Source organism: Physeter macrocephalus, chromosome 15, assembly GCF_002837175.3.
Source record: "Physeter macrocephalus isolate SW-GA chromosome 15, ASM283717v5, whole genome shotgun sequence".
Taxonomy (NCBI): Eukaryota; Metazoa; Chordata; class Mammalia; order Artiodactyla; family Physeteridae; genus Physeter; species Physeter macrocephalus.
This window is the reverse complement of record NC_041228.1, coordinates 24,778,513-24,792,060: the sequence shown is the minus strand read 5'-3', so window position 1 is coordinate 24,792,060 and position 13,548 is coordinate 24,778,513. Positions and strand designations below refer to the sequence as shown.

At 37.4% G+C, this 13,548-nt stretch overlaps 1 protein-coding gene across 3 annotated transcripts in view; it reads right to left on the bottom strand.

The window, feature by feature from the left end:
• Positions 1 to 13,548, bottom strand: part of CSMD3 (CUB and Sushi multiple domains 3) — a 1,193,315-nt gene that overhangs the window by 629,134 nt on the left and 550,633 nt on the right. For all 3 annotated transcript variants that reach the window (XM_024129404.1, XM_024129405.1, XM_028500327.1), the window contains one exon: positions 11,252 to 11,373. In XM_024129404.1, the coding sequence (XP_023985172.1) occupies positions 11,252 to 11,373 (122 nt within the window). The remainder of the gene's footprint in view (positions 1 to 11,251; positions 11,374 to 13,548) is intronic.

Sequence of the window (13,548 nt, the reverse complement as noted above, 5' to 3'; positions counted from 1 at the left end):
AATCTCTTCAAATATTTTTCTCAGTCCCTTTCTTTTTCCCTTCTTCTTCTGGGACCCCTATGATTTGAATGTTGGTGCATTTAATGTTGTCCCAGAAGTCTCTGAGACTGTCCTCAGTTCTTTTCATTCTTTTTCTTCATTCTGCTCTGCAGTAGTTATTTCCACTATTTTATCTTCCAGGTCACTTATCCATTCTTCTGCCTCAGTTATTCTGCTATTGATCCCATCTAGAGTATTTTTAATTTCATTTACTGTGTTGCTCATCATTGCTTTTTTCCTCTTTAGTACTTCTAGGTCCTTGTTAAATGTTTATTGCATTTTCTCTTTTCTATTTCCAAAATTTTGGATCATCTTTACTATCAGTATTCTGAATTCTTTTTCAGGTAGACTGTCTATTTCCTCTTCATTTGTTAGGTCTGGTGGGTTTTTATCTTGCTCCTTCATCTGCTGTGTGTTTTTCTGTCTTCTCATAGTGCTTATATTACTGTGTTTGGGGTCTCCATTTTGCGGGCTGCAGGTTCGTAGTTCCCATTGTTTTTGGTGTCTGTCCCCAGTGTCTAAAGTTGGTTCAGTGGGTTGTGTAGGCTTCCTGGTGGAGGGGACTAGTGCCTGTGTTCTGGTGGATGAGGCTGGATCTTGTCTTTCTGGTGGGCAGGTCCACGTCTGCTGGTGTGTTTTGGGGTTTCTGTGGCCTTATTATGATTTTAGGCAGCCTCTCTGCTAATGGGTGGGGTTGTGTTCCTGTCTTGTCTTGCTAGTTGTTTGGCATAGGGTGTCCAGCACTGCAGATGGCTGGTCGTTGAGTGAAGCTGGGTGTTGGTGTTGAGATGGAGATCACTGGGAGATTTTCACCATTTGATATTATGTCTAGCTGGGAGGTCTCTTGTGGACCAGTGTCCTGAAGTTGGCTCTCCCACTGAGTCCTGGCTGGAGCACCAAGAGCCTTTCATCCACACAGCTCAGAATAAAAGGGAGAAAAAGTAGAAAGAAAGAAAGAGAATAAAATAAAATAAAGTAAGATAAAATAAAAGAAAGTTATTAAAATAAACAATAATTATTAAGAAAAAAAATTTTTAAGTAAAAAAAAAAACAATGGACAGACAGAACCCTAGACAAACGGTGAAAGCAAATCTATACAGATGAAATCTCACACAGAAGCATACACATACACACTCACAAAAAGAGAAAAAGGGGAAAAAATAATATATCTTGCTCTCAATGTCCACCTCCTCAATTTGGGATGATTCGTTGTCTATTCAGGTTTTCCACCAATGCAGGGTACATCAAGTTGATTGTGGAGATTTAATCCACTGCTCCTGAGGCTGCTGTGAGAAATTTCCCTTTCTCTTCTTTGTTGGCACAGCTACCGGGGGTAAGCTTTGGATTAGACCCGCCTCTGCATATAGGTCGCCGGAGGTCGTTTGTTCCTTGCTCAGACAGGACGGGGTTAAAGGAGCAGCTGATTCGGGGGCTCTGGCTCACTCAGGCCGGGGGGAGGGAAGGGCACAGAGTGTGGGGCGAGTCTGCGGTGGCAGAGGCCGGCATGACATTGCACCAGCCTGAGGCGCACCGTGCGTTTTCCTGGGGAAGTTGCCCTGGATCACGGGACCCTGGCAGTGGTGGTCTACACAGGCTTCTGGGAGGGGAGGTGTGGATAGTGACCTGTGCTCGCACAAAGGCTTCTTGGTGGTGGCAGCAGCAGCCTTAGTGTCTCATGCCCGTCTCTGGGGACTGCACTGATAGCCACAGCTTGCGCCCATCTCTGGAGCTCCTTTAAGCAGAGCTCTTAATGCCCTCTCCTCGTGCACCAGGAAACAAAGAGGGAAGAAAAAGTCTCTTGCCTCTTCAGCAGCTCCAGACCTTTTCCCGGACTCCCTCCCAGCTAGCCGTGGTGCACTAACCCCTTCAGGTTGTGTTCATGCCACCAGTGCTCTCCCTGAAATCCGACCAATGCCCAAGCCTCAGCTCCCAGCCCCCACCCGACCCTGCGGGTGAGCAGACAAGCCTCTCAGGCTGGTGAGTGCCAGTCGGCTCCAACCCTCTGTGCAGGAATCTCTCCACTTTGCCCTCCGCACCCCTGTTGGTGTGCTCTCCTCCGTGGCTCCGAAGCTTCCCTCCTCCGCCACCCACAGTCTTAGCCGGTGAAGGGGCTTCCTAATGTGTGGAAACCTTTCCTCCTTCACAGCTCCCTCCCACTGGTGCAGGTCCCGTCCCTATTCTTGTCTCTGTTTATTCTTTTTTCTTTTGCCCTACCCAGGTACATGGGGAGTTTCTTGCCTGTTGGGAGGTCTGAGGTCTTCTTCCAGCGTTCAGTGGGTTTTCTGTAGGAGTTTTTCCACGTGTATATGTATTTCTGATGTATCTGTGGGGAGGAAGGTGATCTCCGCGTCTTACTCTTCCGCCATCTTCCCAGCTCTCCTCTATGAGCTTGTTTTTATGTCATTTTGTTTGCTTGTTATTGTTATTTGTTTTTTAGATTCCACATATGGATAAAAACATACAATGTTTGTCTTTCTCCATTTGACTTATTTCACTTAGCATAAATGCCCTCAAAGTCCATCCATGTTGTTGCAAATTGCAAGATTCCACCTTTTTTCATGGCTGAGTAGTATTTCATTGTGTGTGTGTGTGTGTGTGTGTGTGTGTGTGTGTATACCAGAACTTATTTATCCATTCATCAATTGATGGTCACTTAGGTTGATTCTATATCTTGGCTTTTGTAAATAATGCTACAATGAACATAGAGGTACATATATGTTCTCAAATTAGTGTTTTTGTGTTCTTTGGATAAATACTCAGAAGTGGGATACTGGGTCACATGGTAGTTCCCTTCTTAATTTTTTGAGGAACCTCTATACTGTTTTCCACAGTGCCTATGCGAATTTACAGTCCTGCCAAAAGTATTATGAGGGTTCACTTGTTTCCACATCTTCTTCAACATTTATTATTCCTTGTTTTTGACAGCAGCCATTCTAACAGGTATGCAGTAATACATCATTGTGTTTTTTATTTGCATTTCCCTGATAGTCAGTGATGTTAAATATCTTTTCATATGCCTACTGGCCATTTATAAGGATTCTTTGGAAAAATGTCCATTCAGATCCTCTGCCCATTTTTTTAATGTTATTTTTTATTGTTCAGTTGTATGAGTTCTTTATATATTTTGGATATTAACTCTTTATTTGCAAATATCTTCTTCCATTCAGTAGGTTGCCTTTTCATTTTGATAACAGTCTCCTTAGCTGTGTAGAAGCTTTTTAGTTTCATGTTGTCCCAGTTGTTTATTTTTGCATCTGTTTCCCTTGCATATGGAGTCAGATCCACAAATACCAATGTCAATGTCAACTGCACATGTTTTATTCTAGGAATTTTATGGGTTCAGGTCATACATTCATGTCTTTAATACATTTTAAGTTATTTTTTGTGTATGCTGTAAGATAGTGGTCTACTTTCATTCTCTGTATGTGTCTGTCCAATTTTCCCAACTCCATTTATTGAAGAGACTGTCCTTTCTCCATTGTATGTTCTTTGCTTCCTTGTCCTAGATTAGTTGTCCATATATGTGTGGGTTTATTTCTGGGCTCTTAATTCCATTCCATTGATCTATGTGTCTGTTTTTGTGTCAGTGCCACACTGTTTTGATTGTTGTAGATTTGCATTATAGTTTGAAAACAGAGAATGTGATACCTCCAGCTTAATACTTCTTTCTCAAAATTGTTTTGGCCATTTGAGGTCTTTTGTGGTTCCATACAGATTTTAGAACTACAGCTGGCCCTTCATGGGTTTGAACTGTGCATGTCCTCTTATATGTGGATTTTATTTTTCAATAAATATGCACTATAGTACTACATGATCTGTAGTTGGTTGAATCTGTGGAAAAGAAACCATGGTACAGAGGGCTGACTATAAAGTTACATGCAGATATTCATTTGTGCAGTAGGCTGGCACCCCTAACCCCTATGATGTTCATGGGTAAATGTATTTATTTTAGTTCTGTGAATTACGTCATTGGCATTTATAAGGATTGCACTGAATCTGTAGATTGCTTTGGGTAGTATGGACATTTTAATAATATTAATTCTTCGAATCCATGAGCATGAAATATCTTTCCTTTTTTGTATCTTGTTCAATTTCTTTCATCAGTGTTTTATAGTTTTCAGTATTTAGGTCTTTCACTGCCTTGGTTAAATTTATTTCTAGGTATTTTTTTATTTTTGATGTCATTATAAATGGGATTATTTTCTTAATTTCTCTTTCTAATAGCCTATTATTAGTGTATAAAAACACAGTAGATTTTTGTATATTGATTTTGTATCCTTTGACTCTCTGCAATTAATTTATTATTTCTACTGTTTTTTTGTTGTTGTTTTCAGTGTTTTTTGGTGGAGTCTTTAGGGTTTTCTATATACAGCATCAAGTCATCTGCAAATAGTGACAGTTTTACTTCTGCCTTTCCAATTGGGTGGCTTTTATTTCTTTTTCTTGCCTAGTTGCTGTGGCTAGGACTTCTAATACTACGTTGAATAAAAGTGGTGAGAGTGGATATCCTTGTCTTGTTCCTGATTTAGAGGAAAAGCTTTCAGCTTTTCACTGTTGAACATGATATTAGCTGTGGGATTTTCACATATGGCCTTAATTACGTTGAGGTAAGTTCCCTCTACATCCCCTTTGTTGAGAGTTTTTCTTATAATAAATGTATGTCAAATTGTCAAAAGCTTTTTCTCCATCTATTGAGATAATCATATGATTTTTATCCTCCAATTTGTTAATGTGATGCATTATGTTAACTGACTTGCAGATGTTGAACCATCCCTGAATCTCTAGAAAAATCCAACTTGATTGTGGTTTATGATCCTTTCAATGTATTGTTGGATTAGGTTTGCTAATATTTTGTTGAGAATTTTTGAATCTGTGTCCATCAGTGATATTGGCTCATAATTTAAGTGTGTGTGTGTGTGTGTGTGTGTGTGTGTGTGCGCGCGCATGCACGTGCGTGCATGTTCACATGTGTGTGGTGTCCTTGCCCTGGTTTTCGTATCAGGGCAATGCTAGCTTCATAAAATGTCTTTGAATGTGTTTGGAAGGCTTCCTTCCTCTTTAATTTTTTGTTAAAGTTTGACACGCATAGGTATTAAATTTTTGAATGTTTTGTAGAATTCATTAGTGAAGACACCTGGTCCTGGGCTTTTGTTTGTTGGGAAGTATCAGATTACTACTTCAATCTCCTTATTAGTAATCAGTCTATTCAGTTTTTCTATTTCTTCATGATTCATTCCTGGAAAATTGTGTGTTCCAATGAATTTATCTATTTCTTTAGGTTGTTCAATTTGTTGGTGTATAATTGTTTGTGGTAGGTTCTTTCTCAGAACCTCTTTTGCTGTATCCAATAGATTTTGATATGTTGTATTTATGTTCTCATTTGTCTCTAGATTTTTTTTTATTTCTTCCATGACCCATTGGTTATTCAGTAGCATGTTGCTTAATCTCCATGTTTTTGTCTTTTTTTCCCATTTTTTTTTCTTGTGACTGATTTCCATTTTCTTGCCATTATGATAAGAAAAGATGCTTGATATGATTTCAATTTTCTTGAATGTATTGTGACTTGTTTTGGGCCCTTAACATGTGAACTATCCTGGAGATTGTTCCATGTGCACTTGACAATAATTTGTATTCTGCTGATTTTGGATGGACTGTTCTATATACCTATTAAGGACTTAATTTGGTGTAAGATGTTGTTTAGGTCTATTGTTTCCTTATTGATTGTCTGCCAGGATGATCTATCCATTGATGTAACTGGGGTGTTCAAGTCCCTTACTATTACTGTATTGCTTTCAATTTCTCCTTTTAAGTCTGTTAATATTTGCTTTATATATCTTGGTGTTATGTTAGGTACATATACATTTATAAATGTTATATCTTCTTGGTGGACTGGCTCTGTTGTCATTATGTAATGCCCTTGTCTTTTATTGTCATCTTTATTTTAAAGTCTACTTTTTCTGATATGAGTATCATATCAGCTTTCTTTTCATTTCCATTTGCATGGCATATCTTTTTCCATCCCTTCACCTTTAGTTTGTGCGTGTTCTTACTCCTGAAATGAGTCACTTGTAGGCAGCATACAGATGGGTCTTTTTTTTTTTAATCCATTTATTCTCCCTAGGTCTTTTCATTGGAAAATTTCATCCATTTACATTTGAAGTAATTATCGATAGGTATGTACTTATTGCCACTTTGGTAACTGTTTTCTGGTTTCTGTAGTTTTTATCTGTTCTTTTCTTCCTCTCTCTTTTCCTTGGGTTTTGGTTGTTTTCTTTAGCATTATTTTTAAACTTCTGTTCATTTTTTTTGTGTACTTACTTTATATTTTTTCCTTGTGATTATCATGAGGCTCACATATTACATTCTAATTAAATAGGAGTTTGTCTTAAGTTGTTAGGAACTTAAATTTGAACACATTCCAAAGCTGTATATTTTCATTTCCTCAAGTGTTTTATAATTTTTTTTTTGTTGTTGTTGTTGTTGTACGCTGGCCTCTCACTGTTGTGGCCTCTCCCGTTGTGGAGCACAGGCTGCGGACACGCAGGCTCAGTGGCCATGGCTCACGGGCCCAGCCTCTCCGTGGCATGTGGGATCTTCCCAGACCAGGGCATGAACCCATGTCCCCTGCATCGGCAGGCGGACTCTCAACCACTGCGTCACCAGGGAAGCCCAGTGTTTTATACTTTTGATGACACACTTTACATCTTTTTATGTATCCCTTAACTAACTATTGTAATTTTAGTTAATTTTACTACTTTTGTCTTTTAATCCTCATGCTTGTTTTATAAGTAACTGATATACTACCTTTGTTATATATTTACCTTTTCCAGTGGATTTTTACTTTGTTTTCTTATTATTTAGCTACTGACATTTATTTTCAGCCTAAAGAAGGTCCTCTAACATTTCTCTCAGGGCCAGTTTAGTGGTGGTGAAATTCTTTTGCTTATGCTTCCCTGGGAAACTCTTAATCTCTCTTTCAATTCTGAATGATAACCTTCCTGGGTATGTTATTGCAGAATTCTTGGTTGGTTGTTTTTTCCTTTCAGCACTTTAAATATGTCATGCCACTCCTTTTGGCCTGTAAGATTTCTGCTGAAAACAAAACAAAACAAAAAACTCCTGATAGCCTGATGGGGTTTCCCTTACATGTAACAGGTTGTTTTTCTCTTGCTGCTTTTAGTATTCTCTCTTTGTCCTTGACTTTTACCATTTTTAATTATAATGTGTCTTGTTATGTGTCTCTTTGTGTCCATCTAATTCAGAATTCTCTGTGCTTTGTGGACCTTGATGTCTGTTTCCTCTCCAGATTATGAAAATTTTCAGCCATTATTTCTTCAATATTTTTTCTCATTTTTTCTTTCTCTTCATTCTGGGACCACTATAACACAAATGTTATTCCTGTTGATCTCGTCCCAAAGATTTCTTAAGACGTATTCAGTTTTTTAAGTTCTTTATTCATTTTGCTGCTCTGTCTGGGTGAGTTCCATTGGCTTGTCTTCCAGCTTGCTTATTCATTCTTCTACCTCATCCAACTTGTTTTTCAACCCCTATAGTGTATTTCTCAGTTCAGTTATAACTTCTGTTTGGTATTTCCTCATATTTTCTGTCTCTTTCTTGAAGTTCTCACTGTGTCTGTCCATTCTTCTCTGGTGTTCAGTGAGAATATTTATGACTATTACTTTGAACTCTTTATAAAGTAGATTGTTTAACTCTGCTTTACTTTGTTTTTTGAGCTTTTGTCTTGTTCTTTCACTTGGAACATATTCCTCTGTCTCCTCATTTTGCCTAATTCTCTGTATTTGTCTCTATGTATTAGGTAAATCAGCTACCTCTCCCAGTCTTGGAGGAGTGACTTTATGTGCTTTCCAGAGATGGTATTAGCAAGGTACCCTGAGATTTCAAAAATGGCTGCCACCAGTGTCTTAGTCCCCAGAGAGCATCTCAACTGGTTCCTGCCTCTCCAGCAGACACTTTAAGATCAGTAAGGGAGTCCCCTTTACCTATGAACTTTTCAAGTGATTGAAATCACTTTTCAATCTGGTGATTTTGTGCTGGTTTTCAGGTTGACTGAGTCTCATGTGACCCCTTTAAGAGTGAGTTTTCCATTCCCTGTAGTTCTACAGTTTTCCTGGATGTATTACCCATTGGTTTTCAAAGCCATGTGTTTTAGGGGCTCATCTTTCCTGTGAAGGATCCAAGGGTTGGGGTGCCTGATGTGAAGTTCAAATCTCTTGCTTCTCAAGGAGAATATCCATACCTTGTGATCCTTCCAGACTGTGAATCGCTGTGGCTGGGGTGTGTTTTTTTTCCTTAGCATGACTGCATCTCTGTTTCTCCTAAATGTCCCTTTACCCTTTGTGGCTGACCTTTCACCCTTTGTTGTGGAGATTCTGTTGTGTTTTCAGGCCCCTTTCAGAGGGAATTATCCCATATGTAGTTGTATATTTGTCGTATCTGTGGGAAGAGTTGAGTTCAGTATCTTCCAATACCACCATCTTGAACCCTCCCCAATGACTGCTTTTAAATTATCAAACATAAAGAAAAACATGAGCAATGATTTTTGAAGAAAATCATAGATATTGAGGGGTTAAGTATCTTGGTTAATTTGGGTTTATACGAACTAAGAGAGCTCTGCACCTGTGGTTTATGCCAGTAACTGTCTTCCCAAAAGTTCTGACATGGTAATCTATGTAAGCATATCTTCCAACAGTATCTGTCAAAATATATGGTTATAACCTGTTGTGCATCAAAAAATTGATTTAGTGAGGTATGACCAGTATTTTTTTTTTTTTGCGATACATGGGCCCCTCACTGCTGTGGCCCCTCCCATCACGGAGCACAGGCTCCGGACGCCCAGGCCCAGCGGCCATGGCCCACGGGCCCAGCTGCTCCGCGTCATGTGGGACCCTCCCGGACCGGGCACGAACCTGTGTCCCCCACATCGGCACAGCCATGGCCCACGGGCCCAGCTGCTCCGCGTCATGTGGGACCCTCCCGGACCGGGCACGAACCTGTGTCCCCCACATCGGCAGGCGGACTCCCAACCACTGCGTCACCAGGGAAGCCCAGCATGACCAGCATTTTAAAAATAGATTACAACAAGTTAGAATCAAAAACAGAGAATCGCATTCATGTAGTAAGGGAAAATTATTTTGTACCATTGTATGTATGTGTGTGTCGTGTGTGTGTTTGTGTGTGTGAGTGAACTGGGCCACAGTGTAAAATATAATTGTGGGAGATGGTTGAAAGTGCTCGGATTTTTACAGGGTATCTTAAAACGGATATAAACCAACAGATCAAAAATGAATGTCCTCAATCAGCTATTTGATAAAAATAGCAAAGAAAGTAATTATATCTTCTTTAGAAAATAAATTTGATTTTTTTAGGGAGAGAAAGAATAGATAAAAGTTTGGTAGATTGGTTAAGAAAATCAAGGAGAAATGTGATGACCTCTGTGAAACTTCAGGTAATTCAATAATGAAAATGAGTTAAGCTTAGCAAAGTAGACATCTTATAGAGCAGGAGATAATTACCACATTTTGCTGACAATTATAGGTTAACTGCTATGACACAAAAAAGATTTCTATCTCAATACAAGATTAATACAATGTGTTTCTCCCATACTTTACAATGAATTTGCTTCATGCTTATCTTAGTGTAAGATACTTATGTCTTAGTTTGAGATACGTCATTGTAAATAACACACATCTTATAAAGTACACAGCATTGACCTTTGCTACCTATGTGTTCTTAGACACGTTATTTATCTTCTTTATTAAATGCAGACATAAAATTATTTATCTATTAAGGGAAGTCTTAAAATTAAATAATTCATGAAAAGTGCTGCGAATAGTACCTGGCATGTTGCTAAATGTTCAATAAACGTGAGTTTATTTTTTTTAAGTAGTTCATGATTTTTTTTCCTTAACAACCCATAATTTGCACAGAGAAGGTATTCGATAAATAAACATTTGTTGAATTGAATTGAATTGAATTGACAACACGGGCTGGGTAAGTAAAATGATTTCCTTTGTGAAGGAGAAGGTTTAGATTTAGTAATTTTCCCAAGGTTTATACAGATAGTTTAGGGGAGCATAGGCTTCTTACCTAGTTCTTATGAGTCGTAAATCAGGGCTCTCCTATAAGGCAAGTGTAATTGACCACTGAGTTGATTTTTAAAACAACCCTGCTACTCTTATGATTGTTTTATGAACATAAAACCCAAAACAGTCTGGAAAATAGTATACTTTGTATTTAATAACGAGTTAATGTTTTTTAAGTACTTATTAACTCTGCTAAGTACTCTGCATGCATTACCTCACTTACTTCTCATAACTTTGAAATACATGCTCTTATTACTCACATTTTATAGATAAAGAAGCTGAATTTCAGAGAGGTTAAATAGCTTGATCAAAGTTGTTAGTTGGTAAATTCTAAATCAGTATTTGAACTACAAATCTGACCCAGTTTTATGGACTCTACCATCAACCTTTCCTTAGTCTAACTCAGATAAGGTATCAAATATTCTGAGAGAAATTTTGACTCTTCCTATTTAGGTCCTCACTATACATTCTTACAAGGAAAAGCAGGATAGAGAGAACAGAAACAGAAAGCTTGCTAATTTTTCAGCTGCTCTTTCGTTCATTCAGCATTATAATTTTGTTTGAAGTACTGTGGCATATACATATTTAGGTGTTTATTCATTTTTAGTCAAAGAGAAAGACAACCCAACCTTTAGAAGTACCCATAATATGAATCCTCTATTAGTGGAGAGCACATTAATAACTTTTTATAATAAAGAAAAGCTATATGATCTGTGGCAATAGAGAAACACTGAAAGGAAAGGCAGCTATGTATAAAAACATGATATACCCGAATGATATGTCAAGCAGAAAGATATGAAGTGAAAAGCCATTATTTATGGCCTCTTTAGAAAAAAAAAAGCATACTTACAACCTTCAAAAGCGTTTCTCAGAAAACATTAATTTATAATTTTAATGTGTTGTCGTTTATATGTTAGTTGGGATAGAACTGCAGTAGTTAACATTTTTCCGTATTTCTCATATAAGTTTACGTTTTATATAATAGATAAGTAGGAAATATTTCAGAAATCATACGTTAGGTATGAATTTTCTTCACTGCACTTCCCTCATGATGTCTTTGTTTTTGTCTTCATGGTTATACTTTTTCACCAGAGATAGTTTTCATTTACCTTATTGGTGTTCACCGCTGTGATGACCCAGACACATTGTGCATTGCTGTCATACTGGAATGGAAAGTTGGGAGATGTAAAGGTTCCACTTGGTCCTTGAAGATTAGAGCCACATGTCTTCACTAAAAGAGAAATTGCATTTTAAAAGGTGAGCGTGCCACATGCAAAATTATAACAATAAAATAACTTGCAAATAGACTTTAAATTCAAAATTGCACAATAATAACCAAATTGAAATATATATTATGACATTCTAATGTGACATCGAAATAAGAGTGTTTTTTACACCCTGAAGTTCACAAGTTCATATTTTAAACATTAATCGAAAACTAGTTATGAATAAAAGTGTGAAGCATGATAAATTGTCCTGACTGTAAATAGGTTAGTTTAATTAGTGACAGGTTATATTTATTCAATATTTATTCAATATTCAATTCTACAAAGAGGAAGAAGCAAATCTTTGGACTGATTAGCAATTTAAATAGTGTTTTCCTTTCTATTTATTAAGTACACTAGGACTCATAATAGCATAATAGCATAAAACTCATAATTGAAACATCAATATTAAAACTACTTTTTCTGTTCTTATAACTGCGAATTGGGCCGTTCAGATTACAAAAAGAGCTACACTGAAGTAATTTTAAGAAATTCCCACAAAAGTCATGTTATAATATTTCCTGTTTTCTAACCCTTCTCCCTTCTAATTAACAAAAGAGTTTCTGACCACACTGTATCTGTCTTGACTTCCTTCCTGAGCACCACAAAAGTTTCTTGGTGGCATTACTTTTTTTTTTTTTTTTTTTGCGGTATGCGGGCCTCTCACTGTTGTGGCCTCTCCCGTTGCGGAGCACAGGCTTTGGACATGAAGGCTCAGCGGCCATGGCTCACGGGCCTAGCCGCTCCGTCGCATGTGGGATCTTCCCGGACTGGGGCACAAACCCGTGTCGCCTGCATCGGCAGGCGGACTCTCAACCACTGCACCACCAGGGAAGCCCGACATTACTTTTGATTGCATTTTTTTGCCCCATTCCATTAAAATCCTGCCTAAGTCATCTTTTTCCAATCCATCAATAATAATTCATTGTATTTTTAAGTCATGTACAGTTTAATTTAGATTTTCATATGCACATAAAACTTTACATATAATCACTTTAAAGATCAGTTTATGGAGGTCCCAAAAGTTTGTTTGACTTGTCCAAGATCACTCAGCTAGTAAATAGCATAGTCAAGATTCGAGCTCAGGTCTTCCAACTTCAAGTCTTATCTTTTTATCATGAAATGTGTGTCTCTACAGTATGTTAGCGTTTTTTAGCTAGTTTTTTTTTTTTTCCTTTAGCTCATATTTTAGCATGAATCTATTCTAGACAACTTTGTGGTGATTTATTGGTTACTTTTAATTTTCTCTTTTTTGTGTCTGACTTCTATATTTTAAACAATAAAACTGTTATTTTATAATAAGGAAAAATTAACAAATGGTATTTTCTTCCTTCAACATCAATTACCAACCTTCCCTTTTTCACTTACTACCCCACTTCTTGTAAGTCTTCCATGTTCATTACTCCATTTTCTTCCTCTTTTTCACTTTTTTTTTTTTTCAATTTCCAATTTCCATAGTATAAATACCTTGGCTGATTTTAGGCTACCAAAGCTTTGTCAAGGCCTCACAAAATTTCTGAATATTTAACATTTGGTTTCTTTTTTACAGATTTATTGAGATATAGTTGGCATATAACATTGTGTAAATTTAAGGTGAACATGATGATTTAATTAACATCTCAATCACCTCACATAATCACCACTTGTGCATGTGTGTATGTAACGAGAAATGTTTAAGATCTACACTCTTAGCAACCTTCAAGTATGTGATACAGAATTATTAACTATATTCACCATACTGTACATTATATCTTCAGAAGTTATTCATCGTATAACTGGAAATTTGTTCCCTTTAACCTAGCACCTCCAGACTCACTTTTGAGAATTACTATTCTACTCTCTGTTTCTATGAGTTTGTCTTTTGTAGATTCCACATATAAGTGAGATCATTATATTGCAACTTCTTGTAAGTTTTCCATGTTCACTACTCCATTTTTTTCTGCCCCATTCACTTTTGAAAGTATTTCAGTCTAAGTTCTGTTTCAGTGTTGAAATTGCTGTCACAGTGCCAGAAATGACCTCCTAAATCTAATAGTATCTCTTCATTTTTTTCTACATACTTAATCTCTCAGCAGTAATGGAAAGTATTGATCAACTTTGAAATTCTCAGCTGTCCCTTACATAGTCCTGAATCTCTTGAT